The sequence below is a fragment of the Pistacia vera genome, unplaced genomic scaffold (assembly GCF_008641045.1).
Source record: "Pistacia vera cultivar Batoury unplaced genomic scaffold, PisVer_v2 Contig673, whole genome shotgun sequence".
In the NCBI taxonomy this organism is placed as follows: domain Eukaryota; kingdom Viridiplantae; phylum Streptophyta; class Magnoliopsida; order Sapindales; family Anacardiaceae; genus Pistacia; species Pistacia vera.
The window spans coordinates 1667200-1686853 of NW_022196527.1; the positions used below are offsets into that span (position 1 = coordinate 1667200).

Consider the following 19654-nt stretch of genomic DNA (forward strand, 5'->3'; position numbering starts at 1 on the left):
ACAGACGCAGAGCAGGCTTCTATAGGACTCAGTGGAGGGTTTAGGGCAGGGTTTTTGACCGACTGTTGGCCTCTTGGGTCCATTCGGGTCCAACCGTTACTAAACCCGCCCGAAACTAAACTAATTAAAAAAAAATTAACACCCACATAAGAAGTTAACATTAAATATCTGATTTTTTTTTTTTTTTTTTTTTTTCAATTTTGAAAAGCCAAAGCCAAAGCCAGTCGGATACCAATAGAATCGAGGTCAGTGTAAATTAGGATTTTAATGAACTGAGTGGCAGTGCGATTGCTGTTGGTGGGATTCTCAGTCTTTGTTGAGGTATGTAAATGATACTCCCTCTCATTGCTGTATTACTTTAAACTTAGGGTTTCGTTCCAAATTTTTAAAATTTACACCATTTTCTTGTTCACATGAAATTACAATTTGTTTATATGTGTATAAATATATGAGATACGACATAGCTTAATAACTGACTTTCTAAATACCAAAGTACAGTTAGAATTTTTAGGCATTTGAGTGTTTCTTAAAGAGAGCCGAGAAATATTGATACTTGCATATTGATATAGTTATGAATGGTGTTGGATCATAAAAGAGTTTCTCAAGTCCTCTTGTACGTTGTTTGTTCTTGTAGGATCTGAAAAGGTCTTATGGACCGTCCTCCTCATGATTATGCTGCAGCATCTGCAATGGCATATGCTCAACAGCAACGACCAGTTGGTAATATGCAGCAGCAGCAGCAACAATTTGGATATCTTCCACATCAACAGTTACCTCCATCAGTGATCCCTTCTCCCTTCCTTCCCCCTCATCCTTCTCTTCAACAGTTCCCTTACCTTTCTCACATACAACAGCAACAACTCCATCCCCATCCGCATCTTCTTCATCTTCAACAGCAACAACAGCAAACCCCAGCCCCATTCCCTTCTCATTTACCCCCTCAATTGGTTCCTTCACCTTTCCATGGCCCGTATGATTCTCCCCCACCCCCAGCTCCTCCCCCATCTGATCCTGACCTTCAAAAGCGTATAGACAAACTTGTTGAGTATGCTACTAAGAATGGCCCAGAATTTGAAGCCATGATCCGTGAAAAGCAACAAGATAATCCTGCATACGGTTTTCTCTTTGGCGGTGAGGGCCATGGTTATTATCGTTACAAACTTTGGTTATCTACCCGTACCCCAGGTGGCCCTTTTAATCATCCATTCCCACCCTCTTCTATACCTACGATGCATCCCCCACCGAACCCTATGATGAATCCTCTTACTACTCCTCCTATGAATGCTGGGGGCAATTCAGCTTCAATGATGGGTGCTCCTCAGATGCACCAACCTCCTTTTCCACCATTCTATGAGCAGCAGCACCATCAGCATCCTAAGCCTTTTGTGGGTCATGGTAGACCAGATTATGATCCTCCTTTTAAAGGTCTTTCTGGTCCACTACCTTCTGATGTTGCTATGGAGCTTAACAATGTGCTTAACAATCTAAACGGTACCAAAGAGTCAATTAAAAGTGCCAAGACTTGGTTTATGCAGAGGTCCCCATTTGCACCAGCTCTGGCTGCAGCACTCAGAGACAGGGTGTTTTCTGTTGATGATTCTGAGAGGCAGCTTCATATAATTTACCTTGCCAATGAAATTCTTTTTGACAGGTATTTTTCCAGTTATGTGCTAGTACACTGTTATTTACACTTAATTTTGATAGCTCAGCCATATCTTAGGTTGGAAGTTTGTTGGACATCCATTGATGCTTTGTTTGTCTGCATTGTTTCCCATTAGTCTTTTAAATTCCTTGGTCTGTTTGATGGCATGGTTCTCTCTCTACATTTAAATATCATTCTCTCTTTAGATTCAATTTGTTCCTCGGTTTCCACTGGGATTACCTTTCTTCTACTGTAAATCTAATGTAGTTATTTATTTTTATACATGTGTGCTTAGAAACTTTCCCTTATGCTGGATTTTAACTTGTTTCATGGCCTACCATCCTGAAGAAACCGTAAACCTTTGCTTGTTTGATATGACTTATGACAAAGTTGTTAATCTATCGTATAAAATAGATAACAAGCTAGTCCCATAGAGTAACAAAGTTATAGAATCTATAATCCTGTAGTGTAATACTCCTAGTTTAGCTGCCCCTTAATCATCTAGAAACTTGATCATCTTCTTTAAGGCCGGCTTATGAGCTTCAAATTTAATACATAAACGAGGAATAAGACGTTGAATAAGAATTAGGTTGTTTTCTTTTCTCTCTGATTGATCCTCAAAGTATGATATTCCATCACAATGGCCAACCCCAATCTGACTAATACTTTAAACGCAACAGGGATCTGTTTTTTCTCTTTTTTTTTTTTTTTTTTTTTTTTTTTTTTTGTTTTTTGTTTTTTTTTGTTTTTTTGAATGAAGTATTTGCAGGACAGGGGTGTATAGTAATTGTGATACAACCTCTAGATTTTTCTGGTTCTGTTGCTTCCAGAATTTTTTTTATTAGTTTTCAGCTTTCAATATGCAATGTGTTTCTTGATGGTAGGGTTGATTTTCCTGCTGATATTCCTATATCTTTATTTCCTTGTTTTGTAGTTTGCAACGGAGGACCAACCCACATGAACTTGATAATGAAGCCCTTGCTTTTAGACCTGTCTTGGGTTCCATGCTTGCAAGGATTTATCATAACCCTCAGAATAAGGAGGAAAACCAGTCACGCTTACAGAAAATCTTACAGTTCTGGGCTTCCAAGGAAGTTTTTGATCAAGATGTTATTTATGCTCTAGAGGGTGAGATGATAGGTGGACCATCAGTTAGTTCTTTTTCAGGTCCTGTAAAAGAAATGTCTGCTGCTTCAGGAGATCCACAAACAACAAACCATATTGCTCCACAATGGCAGCCTGATGGCAGAAGTTCTGTCCCAAATGTACTAGACCATGAGCATCCTGATAAACAAGCGTCCCCTTTGGTGCCAGCAACCCTAGCAAACCAGCAATTTCTTCCAACTCCTGTTCCAACAGGTGCTTTTCCAGGGTCCATGTCCTTAAATTCTTCTGTTCAACCAGCGAACCAATCAGCTGCTGGAACTGGTGAAAAGTTGCCTCCATATCCTTTGTTTCCACCAGGTCTTATTCCAGGGATGGTCAGAAAGATGCAGATAGGTAGTGGTGTGCCCTACTCTCCCATGAGTCCGCTGGACATCCCAACAGTTATACCTCCATCCAATGTATCTCCATCTGAGGTTCTAGAAAGAGTTTCAAAGTTCTTTAAAGAGATTGGAGAGGTTAATCCTTCTGAAGGACCTATGAAATCTGATTCAGGAGATGAAGACTATGAGTATGAGAGAGAGCCTTCTGTTCGTAAGGGAGGGGCTTGCATCCCTCCACCCCCAAATCTGCAGGTAGACCCAGAAACGGGGACTTATGCTGATGGAAGTGTAGAGCGGAAGCCTGGATCCAGTAGCTCAGGGAGATTAGGACTTGGGGCAACTGCTAACCCAAATGAGACAAGTCAATATGACGACGTTTATACTTCTTATAGGAAACAGAGAAGTACCAACTACCATTCATCCATGAGTGCAAGAGCCACTACAAGGTGAAAACCCTACAAATTTACCACCGATTATCATCATTGTTAGGAAATTTTGAAGTTCTGAATCTGCTTTTTTCTTACTTATATGTTTTCTTCTCGTTCCTTTCCATCCCAAACCCCCCTCCCCCTTCGATGTTCCCAGAGTTCAATTATGTTTGTATCAAACTTGTGGAAATGTGTTATTAATGCATATTTTCTTACTGTTTGGGAGTGTATCAAACTTTGATAAATGAAGTAATTGCTAATTTGATTTAGGGAAATGTTATTGAATGCATTTTTTAACTTCAAAGAGCAAAAATTCATGTAGCAGATTGATAACTGATCAGAAAATTTGATCATTGAACTCTAAATTTTGATCTTACATAGAATGGAAATGAAAACTTTATTTGTATGGCATGTTTCACGAATGGAGAGTAATTCTTGTTTTCTGTAAGAGTCCAAAAAAGCACAAACATGATATCATTTCAAAGGGTAGCCCAAAATACAATTGCAGATTTACAATATGCAGTTTAAGGGTAGCTTATGGTGATGGCTCCAGGAAAATAATCACCAGTTGATGCATGTTCTCTATAAGTTGGCCAGCAAGTAGATGACAATTTTCATTCACAATTGTAAACGGGTACTGCTTGAGTCACTACTTCTTCCACTTAGTTTGGTAAATGAGGATTCCTGAATATATAATAGTTATCTTGTGGTAGGTTAAGGGAAAAAGTAACGAACCAAACTATAACGTTTTGTTTTGTTTTTGTTTTGTTTTGTTTTGTTTTTTTTTTTTTTTTTTTTTTTTTTAGGGTGAATCTGGTAATTGCTTCTCTCACGACTTAAATACAAGATCCTGAGTATAACTAAATGACTTGTCATCCGACCACAAAGGAAAGGAGAGGTCAAACTATAACTTTTTAGTAATGCATTTGATTGGAAAACCTCATAGCAGGAACCTTCGAATAATGGACTAAAATTTTTCGATTTCATTCCATTCCATTTAGCAACTTTTACTTTTACCAATTTTAATCTTACTAGCACGCACTAAATTTTCATTCATCGACACCAAATGACCTGATAGTCTCTGTTTTAAAAACCGGACCAGACCGACCTGTCGAACCGGAAACCGACAGCTTCTCCGATCCGGTTTAGGCCTCAAGGGGGTTTTTGAAATATTTTAAAATTATAAAGGTTACTTTGTAATTTTATAGAGGTATTTTAGAGATATATCAAAAGTTTAGAGATTAATTGATAATCTTATTGGGGCATTTTTAGAATAAATAAAAATTTTAGGGACCAATTTGAACTTTTTAGGAGAATTTTTGTAATATATTAAAATTTAAGGGATTAATAATAATTTTTTAAAAATAAAATATTGCTGACCCGTGACCCGAACAGCAAAACGGTTTGACCTCCAGTCCGGGTTTTAAAACAATGCTGATAATCCGTAGCAAACATACATAAAAGTACTCACTAAATGATATAATATGGAAAATTAGGAATGATCCACGTAGTGCGAGCATCTAGCCATCTACAATGACAGCTCCTTTCTCTCAACGCCATCAACTTGCAACTAACCCAGCTTGGCATGTTTTATAACAGAGATTTTTCCTGTTAGCCTGTTATCGATTGCATTGCATGAAAAACGAAACCTACAAACCCCACACAAAATTCCCTTACCAAACCATATTGCCATTGCATCTAGAATGCGGAAAGGTTTGCATGTATTAGTGCAAATGAAACACCCATCTGGTCATGAACTTGTGTATATAATTTGCATTTTCAACCATAAAATCTCAAACAAAAATAGGATATGTTGCACTAAAAGTCTAAAACAAGGCATAAATCACTTCCGAACAGCATCATCATGGAGCGAGCCTAAGTGGATCACGGGGGTATAGTGATGTTTTACGAATGTTATTAAGACCACAGAAAAGCATAACCACACGCTCTAGTCCCACTCCCAACCCACCATGTGGAGGTGCACCATATCTGAAAAAAGACCATTTATAAGATTAGATTGACAATTTAGAGAAAAGTAAACAGATGTTTACGCAGTAAGCTAAGCGCCCCGACACCACAAACACCCTAAAAAAGATAATGAATAAACAAGCTGACCACATGTATGTATATGTACTTGTAATAATCAACAAAAATTATAACACCAATTGGTTTTTTGATGGACCCATTAACCTAATTTCACAGTGACCAAAATCAGATTCATTCTTGTTCTTATATTAACCAATGTGCCCTTCACATTCACAGCATTCAAAACCAAGATCAATTGAAGAAATCAAGGGAACTGTACCTGAAAGAATCAATATAAGTTGCTATTGTCGCAACATCGATGCCACATGCCTGTGCACGCTCTGCTAAGAATTCTGGTACATGGACACGCTGAGCTCCAGAAATAATCTCCTCGCCTAAGGGACAAGAGACATCCACAAATTCCAATCAAGCATACAATTACAGGATATACTCACCCAAACAGGTGAGAGATATGTAATCAAATGAAAATAATAATAAATAGAAAGTCCTTAAGCACGAGAATAACTGCATTGCAATTTCACATAAATTAGATGGGTCTGCTTTAAAAAAAAAATTGATCTTTTTTTTTTAACGACAAATCTACTACCTTTTCTATAATTACATCAAGTGTTTATTAAAGTAATTCAGTTAATATTGAATAAATTCAATCACCCTCCATATTCATCTCATAAAAGAGCAATTCATTGGCAGTGAAACATTCGGCCATCATAATTGCAAATCATAAGTACAAAAGTAATTTTCATTAGAGAGAGAGAGTCATTATCAGTTGGACATGAAAACAATCATGAAAATTATAAAAGTGAAGAGACAACAAAATCTGTACCAAGATAAGAAAAATGCTACTTCTAGGTGCCATATGAACTGATGTTAACATACAAATATAGATAAAGATCCAGATAGAAGTAAACAAAATAATTCAAGATATTCATCTTCATCTATTACCTCTAATAAAGACGTCAAATGAGTTGCTGTAAACAGGATTATCGTGGCAGGGCATGGTATAGAATGGCCTAACAGCCAAAGGATAACGGTGAAGTATATAGAACTCTGTGTCATACCTACAATCAAAAGTAAAATTCAAATCAATCATGTATGCTAAATATACAAAGGACAGAAAATTCAAAAGTTTGAGATTGCTAATAAGAAGTGACGAGGAAAAAAACAAAAGAAAAAAAAATGTATGGGCAAGACAAATGTGAAGAAATATTGAATTACTTCTCCAAGACTAGCTGACCCAATTTCCTCTCTGCTTCTGTACTTAAATCCCCAAGAGGATCAATCTCCACACCAGCATCCTAAACAATCATGAAAATGCATCACAAATTCATAGTTTAGAATTGGAAAAACCAAAAAGTAAGAATAGATATACTGAAACTATTTTTAATTATCCTGGTAATTATTTCTGCATACCGGGTACTTTAGTGCTAGCCTCTATTGCTCTAGCTATTATGCATGCACTAATGTAATGACATGATAACTAATAAACTTTTTTATGGTGAAACAACAAAGACAAGGTCATTCTTACCTTCAGCATTTGAACACCTTCTTCAAATGTAAGCCGAAGAGTCTTTGGCTTGTACTGAAACATTTTGCAAATGCCAAAAATCAGATTCAAGACAAAAAGGACTTCAAAGGGACATAACTTCAATATTCTAGATATCTATGCTATAACGGCAGAGTGAATCATGTTATATTTTTGTATTACATTAAAATAATACAATTTCAAGCATTTAAAAATTTCAAGGAATCATTACCTTTAAAGGTTCAAATGGGTACTGCTTCGCTACAGCTTCCAGCTCTTTCTTGCACTTCTCATTCAAAGTGTCAAACATTGCAACAAATAGGCGGTCGACAAGATCCATCACCTGCAAAAACAAACTCAAGTACTCAGAAAAAATTGAAGGATTTATATATTCAGGCACTCAGACAATCAAACCAACAAAAGAATCCAACTCTACCTCAGAATAATGTTTCTTAATCTCCATTTCAACATCAAGACCAGTAAATTCACACAAATGTCTATGAGTGAATGAATTCTCTGCTCTAAAAACAGGACCAATCTCAAAAACCCGCCCAAAATCTCCACAGATTGACATTTGCTTGTGAAGTTGAGGAGACTGGGCCAGGCAGGCAGACTGGCCTTTGTAGTCCAACTTAAAAACAGCAGAACCACCTTCACTTGAGCCTGCTATCAATTTAGGAGTGTGGATCTCAACAAACCCCTCAGACAGCAAGAATTGTCTAAATATCTGCACATAGATAAAACCCCTTTAAAAACCAGAAATGATGTGCTTAAAAATATAATCCAAGCAATAAATTTAAAAACAAAATGTACTAAAAATGATGTGAGCAAGCAATTGGGTTCAAGGGGAAAACATCAAGTTACTTTTGCCCCATTCAAAATCAACATATATAAGTAGACCAAATATTATATCTGCACCTTAAACTAAGTGGACTTGCGCAAATCATTCCATCCTAATTACTTTTTTTATTCCAAAACATTTCATATACTTTTTCAACGAACATAATGCATAGTTGAGGAAAATGACAATAACCCAAGTATTAATTAACAAAAACCATAAAACACAATTGGGGGAAACAAAAACTTACGGCTCCAACTTGGCTCTGGATGCGGAAAATCGCCTGATTAGCTGGTGTTCGCACGTCAAGAACCCTATAGTTCAAACGTGTATCTTGATTAACACGAACAAGCTGCTCTCCTTCCTGCACCGTCCAAAAAATTGATAAATACAGAAAGAGCACAAGAAAAATTACAATCATATACATTATGAAACCTTTAACAATCAAAAGTCATACATAGCCAATATTTACTAAATGCATTTCAAAGTTAAAAGAAGTTTATGATCGAGATTGAACCAAAAAGGATAATGAAGAGAGAAGGTACCTTCAAAGCTTTTTCAATTTCAGCTTCACTTCGAGCAGCATCCTCGATATTAATGGGTAGAGTTGGCATAGCTTTGTTAACGCAATATAATTTCCTGACTTGAACCTCCACCTGTAATAATTAATAATTCACTTTAAGAAACAAAATTTTAAAATTGCTCAAAGACATTATTAGGACTAAAACAGAAAGACCTGTTGTGTTGCTCCCTTGATCGCAACACCGGGGACGGAGACGACGCCAACGATATCAACAATGGACTCGCGGTTTAATGAAGCAACGTACTTGACCATCTGCCTGCTGATGTAATCAGGATTAAGAGTAACGACACACTGCACGGTGAATCCTCTCTCTCGGACCACGAGAAATGAGAGCTTGCCGCTGACGGGTCGTGTGGTGTGTACACGGCCACGTATGAGTACCTCCTGGTCCTTCAATGAGTCGATCAATGCTCCGACCTCAGTCCAGTGTTTGCCGTATACTGCGGCGCTCCACTTCCCAGCTTCAGGATTGTCGACGGACTGAAGCTCATTGAGAAGGACGTCTCCATAGTTGTTGGCAAGTGGACCCTCCTCTTCGACGGCGAGCGAAGACATGGCGGAGGCGGCGGTTGCTTCCTGGCGGCGGCGCAACTTTTCTTGCTTGGCGGCTTCCTTTTTGGCTGCTTTCTTGCTAACGGACTTGGATGAGTCTTCATCTTCGGGTACCGATGGTGATCCAGGGATTTCAGATTCGGACGACATTAAGCCCTAGATTTTCACACGCACAAAGACACAGAGGAGGGAGAGAGCTGCTTAATTTTGACGATGAACAAATGACAAAAATGACAACATATACGATTCAAATATTCTTTTGAAAACTATATTTAGTCCTTAGGAAAAAATAAGATAGAATTTGTGTCCCTAATAACGTGGTAAAATCTTGGCCATTAATTAAACTAAATATTAATAAATGGTTAGGATTTTGTCATGTTATTAATGTACAAATTCGGTGTACTACCGTCGATAACTGTAGCATTACTCTTAGTATTTACCATCGCTAACTTTTATTTGTAAATATTTGACACTAGTTAAATTAATTTCTAATGTTGTAATTTTATTAAAAATTAACCTTCTAAAATTTCTAATTTGTTTATAGCATCTTATAATTATAATTAAGTTTAATCTATGCTTACAACTACAGAAAAAACATAAGATAAAATAATCATTTTATATTAATTTTGTGTCATTTTTGTGTGGTTGTATCACTTAGTTGTAGAGCATTACTCTTTTTCATTTATATTGACTTTGTATTATAAATCTTAGGATTAATGAATAAATATCTTATTATATATCTTTAATCCATTCAAGATATAGATTTTCTTAAACATAATATAATAACAAAAAATTTATTGCCTCGTTAAAATTCACTACAAATAATAAATTATCTTTAGAGTATAATAGTAGGATCAAATTAATCATATAGTTATAAAAATTATTATTTTAATTTAGTTATCTTCAATATAAAAGATATAAAAATAAAGTATGCACTGCATTAATAATTAAATAATAAAATATGTCAAATTTTCCATGTCAGATTCAAAACATATCAAATCCCCCCTATACATTAGTAAAATAGGTAGACATAATTTCATAACAATAAACTTTAAAAATATTAATTACTTGCTAGTTAAAATATAGGGGTAATAATTCAAAAGTGTTAATTATTGTCTTAAATAATTTTAAATAAATATTTTATTTCATTTTAAATCTTTAATATAATATAATATATAAAAAATTTAAATTTATTATAATGTGGAATTTATTTTTATTTGTAACTTGTTAAAGTTAGACCAATTTTTTTTTATAACTATATGAAAATTAATCATATATAGAGTAATCTACTGTATCACCCAATTACTCTCCTAAGATTTAACAATTGAATAATTTTGGTTATTTTTGAAATATCGATTGAATTTCTGTTAACCCGTTCCCCTTTACAACATTTTACAAGTTAGTTAATGTTATTGTATTGAAAATTAGACTAAATAAAAATGAAATTGTTAAGGAGAAAATAGGAATAAATGGTTATTATATTGAGCCAATAGAAATTGGGTCTTCACCATGACTTGGACCAGCTCATGCCAACCCATAAATAGCCCATGGATTTACGAAAAACCTCTCGGCATTGTTTTAATTAATTGGGAGAACAACATGTTTCCACCCAAGGTTTGACGAAATGACAGTTTCCCACCCATCAAGTTTCAAAATGACACTTTATGTTTTTTGTTAATATTTTATTAAAATAACGAAAATACCCTTAAATATTTTACGTTATAAATTTTTTATTATTTTTTAATTAGCCAAAAAGTCAAATATTAAAAAGTCAAAAAAGAAAAAATAGCTAACCCCACTAAAAAGGTATGAGTAATGTTATAAAATTGTTTAAAGTTAAATAATCTTAATATTTATTTATAATGTCATCGTATGCGTTTGGTTTAATATTTTTATCCCTATTCTGGATCCTATTTTTCAAATCGCGTTTGGTACAATATTCTCAAAATATTACCCTATTTTTTTAATTACATTTTAACCCCATAAGGTTATTAATTTCACTAAATACCCCCTGAAAAAAAAGTTTAAAATTAACAAAAACACCCCCATCAACCCAACTTGTCAGATTCCGGCAACCACCGTCGGTGATAGCCGGAATCTGTACAACGGCCAAACTTCCGACCAGAAATGGCCGGAAGTTCACCGCTGTGGCCTTTTGTTCCGACCAGATCCACAAGGATCTGGCCGGAAAAGGCCAGATCTGGCCGTCAGCGACGGCCAAAAGAATGGCCGTCGTTGACGGTCAACGACGGCCAAATCTTGGCCGTCGTCGATCGAAAACGACGGCCACATCTTTGGCCGTCTGACGGCCAAAGATGGCCGTCGTTTGGCCTTTTCGGCCGTCGACGGCCAAAACAAACCATAGATCTGGCCTTTTCCGGCCAGATTCCATGGATCTAGCCGGAAAAGGCCATAAACGATGTTACGGCAAGATCCGACAAGTCTGGCCGTAACGAAAATTTCCGGTCAGATTCCGGCGGTGGTGGCGGACGGAATCTGACACTGCAGTGGTGGGGGTGTTTTTGTTATTTACATGTTAGGGTCTTTAGTAATTAGTAAACCTAAGGGCTTTTTTATAAATTTTTAAAATTTACCTCGTAATACTCCCATATCCAATAACCCAAACTACCCTTAAAATCCTATCTATTACTATTATTTATAATGTTTCATTTTTACTGATTAACATCAAAAATCAATATTTCTAATTAATAAATAAACAAAGAAAAAAAAAATGTATCTTTACAATTGGACTGATAAATATTCGAATAAAAACTTCGACTTAACTAAATTTTAATTATAATAAACTAATTAAGAAATAAACTATTTAAGGGTATCTTCGTATTTTCAATCAAATATTAATAGAAAACACTAATAGAACCTAAGAAATGGTGGAAAAATGTCATTTTGAAACTGACAGGTGAGAAAGTGTCGTTTCATCAAACCTTGGGTGGGAGATTGTCGTTCTCCCTAATTAATTTAATATTATGTTGTTCTATAAATATAAATAGTACTATAGTGTTTCAATTGATGTAGTTGAGTCTGGTGCAAGTTTGAAACCTTGATTGGACATTGACTCAGGAAGAATAGGGATTTAAAATTAAAATTTTAGGGATTATAAACTTTAATTGAACCGGTTTAATCGACGGGGTCAACAAACAGTCAATTTAATTCCGAATCACCATTTTGCAGGTCGGTTCGTTATGGGTCAATTCAGTTCAAAAGAAAAAAAAAGAGTTTTTGGGTGTTATTAAGTTTAGGTTATTATCCAGTTTCAACCAATTTGATATACAAAATCAAACAAAATTTAATAAAGTATTTCTTTCCACAATGAAGCAAAATTTATTTAATTTTTTGTTAAAAATGATGATAAATCATATGGAAAGACAGACATAATATTTAAGGAGGTGAATGAGATTCACACTTAATTAATTTATGAAATAATGGGTTAAAATAAAAGAGCCAAAATAATAAAATAAAAATAAAAATAAAAAAAAAGATGAGAGAGAGAGACGCGTTTATCACAGGATAAAGGACCTCGAAAAAGCAAAACAAACAGAAAGGAAAGGACACGTGTAACAGAGAAAAGGCGAGTACAAGGGTTTTTAAGTTAGTGTGGAGTAGGAGTGGGGTTGGTCGCAATAAAAACGAGGCTTTGGAAGCGAAAACTGCTCACTTTCTTCTTCTTCTTGTTCTTTGGTTTTTGCCTGGTCAGGTCATCAAGTCACGCTCTGGACCAATTGTAAGTTTTTTTTTTTTTTTTTATTTACTTTTTTTCTTATTCTTAGTTCATCTGTTACGCATTCCATTTTTGTTCTTTCAATTTAAGTCTCTTGATCAACAATTCTCTTTAGTCTTAACTTTGTTTTTTTTTTTTCTATTTCTATTTTTGTATATTTTTAGGACTACATTTGAATTTTATGTAATTATTCGATCAGCTGTTTTCACGAGTTTTTGGTAATTTTCTCTGCTTCTTTTTGCTCACTGAGTTTTATTATGATCTGATCTATGCATCATTTACATAAAATCAATTAGGAAAGTTTGTGGATTTTGGAATGAATTTCAAAACTGCTTTATATTTTTATTTCCTATTTTATCTTCCGTCGCTGGGACGACTTTGTGGTCTCAGTAAGCTGTTTTCTTTTTACTTACTATTGTAATCATCATAATAAACTAGCTCAATATTTTAGTTACTTTTCCTGGAACAGAGGGGAAATTTTTTCGACTTTTGTCTTCTCAAATTGGAAGTCTCGCCCCCTCTCTCCATTACATAAATGGTTAATTTCTCTTTTGCTTTGTTAAGCTTTTTATCTGTTGTGTTTTTTTTTTTAATTTCCAAATGGGTCGTGAGGGTTTCTTGTCAGATTGTGTGCCTTTCTTAATTTTTTTTTTTCTTTTTATGGAATTTTATGACAGGGTAAAGTTGGTGAAGAAACTTTCGCTTGAAATGAGTGCTAGGAGTCTAGGATCGGGATAATTGCGTTTCCAGTGCAATTTCTGGCCTGGGAAGGTATTCCATTTTGTCTTAATTAATTTTTTTTTTTTCTTTTTATGGTTTTCACGGTCTGTATGTTCCTGCTCTGAAATGTAAGGAATTGAGGCCGATTTGGTAAAAAAAAGAACAACCCAATTGTTCTCTTTAAAACAATAAATTGATAAGATACAAATAATACATTTGATAAGTATTCTTCCGAAACTGCTGTTGCAAAGTTTCTCGGAAATGAATAACTGTTTGGATTTTGCTTTGCTAAACATGGGGGTAATGAATGCCTCTAAAAGTTACGAACTAAGCCAAATGGGCTTTATCTTTTGATTCTATTCAATTATTTTGACCAAGTCAAATACACACTCTTGACAAAGAGAGATTGTTGAAAAGAATTTAAGCAAAAATTTACCTAAATGATTATTGATGATTGATCTTCATCTATGTTGATATAGGATACATGCTGAAAAGACAACATTGTGAAATGAGCATCAGGAAATTGGTATAAAACCAGTCCTATTTTGAGTTCTGCTTTTGAAAGTTTCATTCATGATTGGAAAGATGGGTGAGGGGCCAAAATTTACCGGACTTATAGGAGGAAATAACAACGGTGATAACAATTATTATGATTTCACTCAAGTGTTTTACCAAAAACTTGGTGAGGGTACAAACATGTCCATTGACAGTTTGCAGACTAGCAATGCCGGTGGGTCTGTCTCTATGTCGGTAGACAACAGCAGTGTGGGTTCCAATGATTCTTTGACTCACATTTTAAGCCACCCAGGTTTGAAGCCTGTGAGCCATAACTACTCAGTGGGGCAAAGCGTGTTCCGTCCGGGTAAGGTGACCCATGCTCTTAATTACGATGCTTTAGCTCAAGCATTGATGGATGATAGGTATCCAACTGAAGGACTGGAGAATTATGATGAGTGGACGATTGATTTGAGAAAACTTAACATGGGTACTGCTTTTGCCCAAGGGGCTTTTGGGAAATTATATAGAGGAACATATAACGGGGAGGATGTTGCCATTAAGATATTGGAGAGGCCTGAGAATAGTCCAGATAGGGCACAAGTTATGGAGCAACAGTTCCAGCAGGAAGTAATGATGCTTGCAACATTGAGGCATTCAAACATTGTGCGGTTCATTGGAGCATGCCGTAAGCAAATGGTCTGGTGTATCGTCACAGAGTACGCTAAGGGAGGGTCAGTTCGGCAATTTCTAACAAGAAGGCAAAATCGGGCAGTGCCACTTAAGCTGGCTGTTAAGCAGGCACTGGATGTGGCCAAGGGGATGGCATATGTGCATGAACTTGGGTTTATCCATAGAGATTTGAAGTCGGATAACCTTCTGATATCTGCAGATAAATCTATAAAGATTGCAGATTTTGGTGTTGCTCGAATTGAGGTCCAAACGGAGGGAATGACACCAGAGACAGGAACATATCGTTGGATGGCTCCGTGAGTATCTAGATCCTTTATATATTTAGTTTTCTTTCTTCTGACTACTACATTATTTGTATTCAAGGTTTTGTGTTTAATTATTTGTCCTGTGAAGTGTCTCAAGCTTATGCGTTGATTTTGTGGGTGGAACCATCATTGGGTGTTGCTTCTGATTTCACTTTTATTAGTAGTTCATTTGGGGGCTGCCATTTCTTATTTTTTAACTTCCTTTTTTTAGAATAAATTCTATCAGTGTCTAATTGGCCTCAGAACTGGATTCAATGATGGCATTGGAAGCAATACTTGTAAACAACAACTTGACAATATCGACCTTGCAAGATGGAGAAGTTGCTTGGAGAACAATTAAAATTCAATGGCATTTCCTGTTGCAGTTTTACGCACTCTTACAGTGAGGATGGAATGGCATGAACTCATTATGTGCATTACTCCTTTTTCCTCATGCCAGTTGTGACACAGGAAGCCTTACCTGCAGAATATTGGCAACAATAGATGAAAAGTTAGAATTGTTGCTTTGAGATAATGTCAAATTCTATGGCATGATGGTCGGCAGTGTGTATGATAGTCACTTGGTTCATGTATTATCATAGACATGCATCAATATACTGTCGAATTAATTATAGGGCTATATTTTAGATGCTAGGGAGCTCTATTCTCACCTGTTTTCAATCCGTGTCCTAGTTTTTCCCATATAATGTTTTCGTGGAATTTTAACAATCATTAAATCATTCTGAAACATATAATAGTTATGTAGCTAACAAAGTCAACAATTTGCAACTAGAATTTTTCTATTAGTTCGAAAAAATGGCAATAGTTATATAACAAGTTTCTCGCTGGATACACAAGATTTGAATGGAATTGTGAGCATATACAAAGTATAAATGCATTGCAAAAACATATGAAATTGAAGTGATGCAATTTTACATATATTTCTTCAAAGCACAGGAAATTACTTTTCAGAAGTTATTGACCATATCTAAAGATTTTCTTGATGTTTTTAAATGATTTCTCATAATTTATTTAATGTCTCTTTTTGTATGGCATTATTACTTTGACATATTATTTGTCATCTTATTTGTCATCTTATTGGGTACAAACATGACATAGAGAGGAAGTGTAGGGGATACCTTGGGCAGGATGTACTAGGAAGGGAACTATAACTCCCTGGTGGGGCCATCCTTTAGTTTCAACTCTCAGTAACAATCTGTGGGAGATATGTAATATTAGACGATCGCTATTCAGCATCAAGTAATTTAACCCTATGACATACAACTTCATACCTAAGTCTAGTTATGTTTTCTAGATAATCTTCTTGTTAGAAGCACTCCAAATACGTGAGGAAAATTACAATAATTCCTTTAATAATATTTCCGCTTTCATAGGAAATCTTTTTTGGTTTGAAGTCGTTGCAGAATATGGATTTATGTGCAAAATTATAAATGCACTACATGGTGATAAGCATGTGATATTTTGGTTTTGAATGTTTTTAAGGTATTTACATAATTGCTTATATTGTGAAAGGCTCATGTTGAGTTGGAGCTATAAGATGAGCTGGTTAGTCAAAAGAGCAAGAGGTATAGTACTATCCATTAGAAGGTCACAAATAGGAGAGTTGGTTTTGCAAGTGATTGGAACTTTCGGTGAGGGAAGTGTTTCCTAACCGCAAGGACGGACTTAAATAAGTGATTGGTTGAATATGGGAAGTTAAAAACTCCTGTTTTTATTAAATCTTCTTCATACCATTTTCTTGACCATTATCAGCACAACAAAAATAATTGGAATTGATCAATAGTATTGCCAAAGCTCATGAAGCTGTCTCCTTATTTGGTGGAGTAGGTGAATGCACTCATGAAGTATATGATCTTATGTGCAAAAGAAAGAACTTGGAGTTATTAATGAAACAAAATATTGTAGTAAAAAGTGGCTCAAGCCTAGGTTCAGATGAGTGGATCGGCAAGAGATTGCATGAGAGTTGGTATATTTGCCTTGACTATGGTGGTATATCTCCAAGATGATAATGGATAGAAGGTACTTTGATTCGAAGAGTAAATCCAAGAGATGACATTAAATTCAATGATGAAGGCTTGATTGTGTGCGAGATTGACTAGCTAACGAGGCAAATCTTACCTTTAGGATAATTAGAGGCTTTCGTAGGAATGTTAGTTTTGAATGTTGATGGACTGCAGTACTTCTTGTTTCAAGTATTGAGTAAATTTAAGTGTATGAATTTTATGTCTCATAAATGGGCAATATTTTTTTGCGAAAGTATCTACAAGTATTAAAAGACTTGGTATGTTCACTTATTCTTTTCTATAAGAATCTTTTCTCTTTATTGTTATCCGCTCTGATACAGTATGCTAGTTGGTTAATGATCCTTGAAGTACTGTTAATACAATCCTAAAAGTCTTTTTTCTGTTTTTGCTTATTTTTTTAATATAGATTTTCATTTCTTCCGTTCATATGTTTTGCTTGGTAATTAGTTGTCCTATTACACACAATGTATATTATTAGTTACCAGAACTTGCTGGTTATCAATCTTGTCATTGTTGGATCTTTATATACACTATCATGTTGGACCAACTCATGGATTTGATGGGATAACTTTGAAAAACCATGGTTCATTTTTTTCTTTCAACAGTATTCCTCTATGCTGAATTTATTGTTATCTTTTGCTTTTAGTCTGCGTATAACAAGAAGAAGTATGGACAATGTTAAAGCATTATAAAGAAATAACATGTCTCATTTTTCATAAGCACATGAAAAGTAATTTTATTTTTAGTAGCCAGTGCGATTAATTTCCAACTCATGCATGTATTCAGTCTGCCACATTATTGTATTCTCTTTCAAACCAAAGCATTTTTTGTGAGGCTTCAAATTAATCATTCACTTCACTTTCCAATCACTTTCTTGGTATATTCTGGATATAATGGAATCTGTGGGGAGTGAGTTTTCTTCTGCTTCCTATTCAACCTGTATAGGATTTTCAACTTGTGTTTTCTTTTAGCTGGGGACGTAAATATTTGTATCACTGTTTTGAGGATCCTAATTTTATGAGTAGGTCATAAATGTTCGCTACTTTATTAGAAAGATGGAATGTTTGTTCTAACCTTTGCTTCTTTGATTGCATAACTACTTGATATAATGGGAAATCGCTAGTGTAACAATGCTTTAATATTCAGTTGGAGTGTTTTGCTTACTTCACCATATGAGATGATCATAAACTCTCTTTTAAAGAAAGTTCATATCATCTGTTGTGTTTGTTTTATACTGTTGACCAGCTCATTTGGTAGGTGTTTGTTTCACTCTATGTCTCACTGATCTTCTTGACCGCACACATTGATCTTTAGTCAATTATACTGATGCTGCGAATATGTGCATTCTTTTGGTGTCTACTCTTGAATGAATCTCATTTCTATTGGAATTGTGCTCATAACATTTTCGTGAAATATATTGTTTATGTTTACAGTAATATGCTTTTGTTGGTTTTTCTGAGTGCCTTTGTCAATTATTTCAGAGAGATGATCCAGCATAGGCCCTATACACAAAAAGTGGATGTCTATAGCTTTGGGATTGTCCTTTGGGAGCTCATTACGGGTTTGCTTCCCTTCCAGAACATGACTGCAGTACAGGCAGCATTTGCTGTGGTGAATAAAGGCGTAAGGCCAGTTATTCCAAATGACTGCCTCCCTGTGCTTAGTGACATCATGACCCGCTGCTGGGACACCAACCCGGAAGTTCGTCCACCCTTCACTGAGATTGTGAAAATGCTTGAGAATGCTGAAACTGAGATCATGACTACAGTGCGCAAGGCTCGCTTCAGGTGTTGCATGACTCAACCAATGACAGTGGACTGATCCAGAATAGAAGACCAAAGAAGAAATGATAAAAAGGATATAAATGAAATTGAAAAAAGATAAAACAGAAGCAGTAAGAATTTTACATATAAGTTTGTGTATGTATCAGTACTTTCTTTAAATATTCGAGATAGGGATCAGGTAACTATTATACTGCTGGTTTCTGGATATTGATGACAATTGTAATGGAATGGTGGTGTTGAAGGTAGTTTCTCAGATCTAGTAGAAGGGAGCTTTGATGAATGCTTCCCTCTGTAACTATGTATATGGATTGGAGCCTGCCATTTTCATTGAGGTTTGATTGTTCTTGTTTTTATAACAGCTGCAGGTTCATTATGTTGGATCAATTATACCTCTTTTTCCGACCTTTTTCTTTAAAGAAAAGTCATTTGTTTGGAGATTTCTATGTTTTTCCACAAGGCATTCCAGTACACTTGGTTAGTATTGACAATGCTTTATATTAGTAATGAAGAGTGAAAATACTAATACAAATTAATACGTATGAATAGTTGTGTGACAACTATATACTCATCATTTCACATGTTATGTTACCTTAGTTTAATGCCAGTATTTGTTACCAGTACTTCTGTTCCTTTGCTCAGGCCCTAGCAATATCCTCCTACAGGGTTTACCATTCAACATGGGAAGCATTAAAGTATTAATAATATATATGTAGCCTGTAAATAAAACAATGAAAGGGGCATTACCAGCAAATTGTGAGAACTCACGTCGATTGTTTAATCTGTCTCTATCAGTAGCAGA

General features: G+C 35.3%; 3 protein-coding genes across 4 annotated transcripts; 2 read left to right on the forward strand and 1 right to left on the reverse strand.

The window, feature by feature from the left end:
• Positions 1-180: 180 nt before the first annotated feature.
• LOC116113123 (calcium homeostasis endoplasmic reticulum protein) lies at positions 181-3764 on the forward strand. Its single transcript, XM_031399269.1, has 3 exons — positions 181-321; positions 635-1651; positions 2577-3764. The coding sequence occupies exons 2-3, from the start codon at positions 651-653 to the stop codon at positions 3577-3579; spliced, it is 2004 nt and encodes a 667-aa protein (XP_031255129.1). The 5' UTR covers positions 181-321; positions 635-650; the 3' UTR covers positions 3580-3764.
• A 1540-nt stretch (positions 3765-5304) lies between these two features.
• On the reverse strand, positions 5305-9334 carry LOC116113141 (aspartate--tRNA ligase 2, cytoplasmic). Its single transcript, XM_031399293.1, has 10 exons — positions 8700-9334; positions 8509-8619; positions 8214-8327; positions 7562-7852; positions 7358-7468; positions 7129-7182; positions 6819-6898; positions 6546-6661; positions 5863-5977; positions 5305-5546 (listed from the first exon to the last, which is right to left on the reverse strand). The coding sequence occupies exons 1-10, from the start codon at positions 9246-9248 to the stop codon at positions 5420-5422; spliced, it is 1668 nt and encodes a 555-aa protein (XP_031255153.1). The 5' UTR covers positions 9249-9334; the 3' UTR covers positions 5305-5419.
• Positions 9335-12696: 3362 nt separating this feature from the next.
• Positions 12697-19257, forward strand: LOC116113024 (serine/threonine-protein kinase STY13). 2 transcript variants are annotated; one of them, XM_031399159.1, is made up of 4 exons: positions 12697-12837; positions 13512-13605; positions 14034-15038; positions 18553-19257. In XM_031399159.1, exons 3-4 carry the CDS (start codon positions 14128-14130, stop codon positions 18890-18892), a joined length of 1251 nt encoding a protein of 416 aa, XP_031255019.1. In that variant the 5' UTR covers positions 12697-12837; positions 13512-13605; positions 14034-14127; the 3' UTR covers positions 18893-19257. The 2 variants fall into 2 exon arrangements, with proteins under 2 accessions (XP_031255019.1, XP_031255020.1); XM_031399160.1 differs by lacking the exon at positions 12697-12837 and adding an exon at positions 13298-13372.
• Positions 19258-19654: the final 397 nt, after the last annotated feature.

Excerpts from the sequence above, each read along its gene's own strand:
- LOC116113123 (XM_031399269.1), top strand. The coding sequence starts at position 651 with ATGGACCGTCCTCCTCATGATTATGCTGCAGCATCTGCAATGGCATAT. Across the intron at positions 1,652-2,576 it reads AATGAAATTCTTTTTGACAG|TTTGCAACGGAGGACCAACC; the intron begins GTATTTTTCCAG and ends CTTGTTTTGTAG.
- LOC116113141 (XM_031399293.1), bottom strand. The coding sequence starts at position 9,248 with ATGTCGTCCGAATCTGAAATCCCTGGATCACCATCGGTACCCGAAGAT. Across the intron at positions 7,183-7,357 it reads ACCCATTTGAACCTTTAAAG|TACAAGCCAAAGACTCTTCG; the intron begins GTAATGATTCCT and ends AAAATGTTTCAG. Across the intron at positions 6,899-7,128 it reads AAGGTGTTCAAATGCTGAAG|GATGCTGGTGTGGAGATTGA; the intron begins GTAAGAATGACC and ends ATGATTGTTTAG.
- LOC116113024 (XM_031399159.1), top strand. The coding sequence starts at position 14,128 with ATGATTGGAAAGATGGGTGAGGGGCCAAAATTTACCGGACTTATAGGA. Across the intron at positions 15,039-18,552 it reads ACATATCGTTGGATGGCTCC|AGAGATGATCCAGCATAGGC; the intron begins GTGAGTATCTAG and ends CAATTATTTCAG.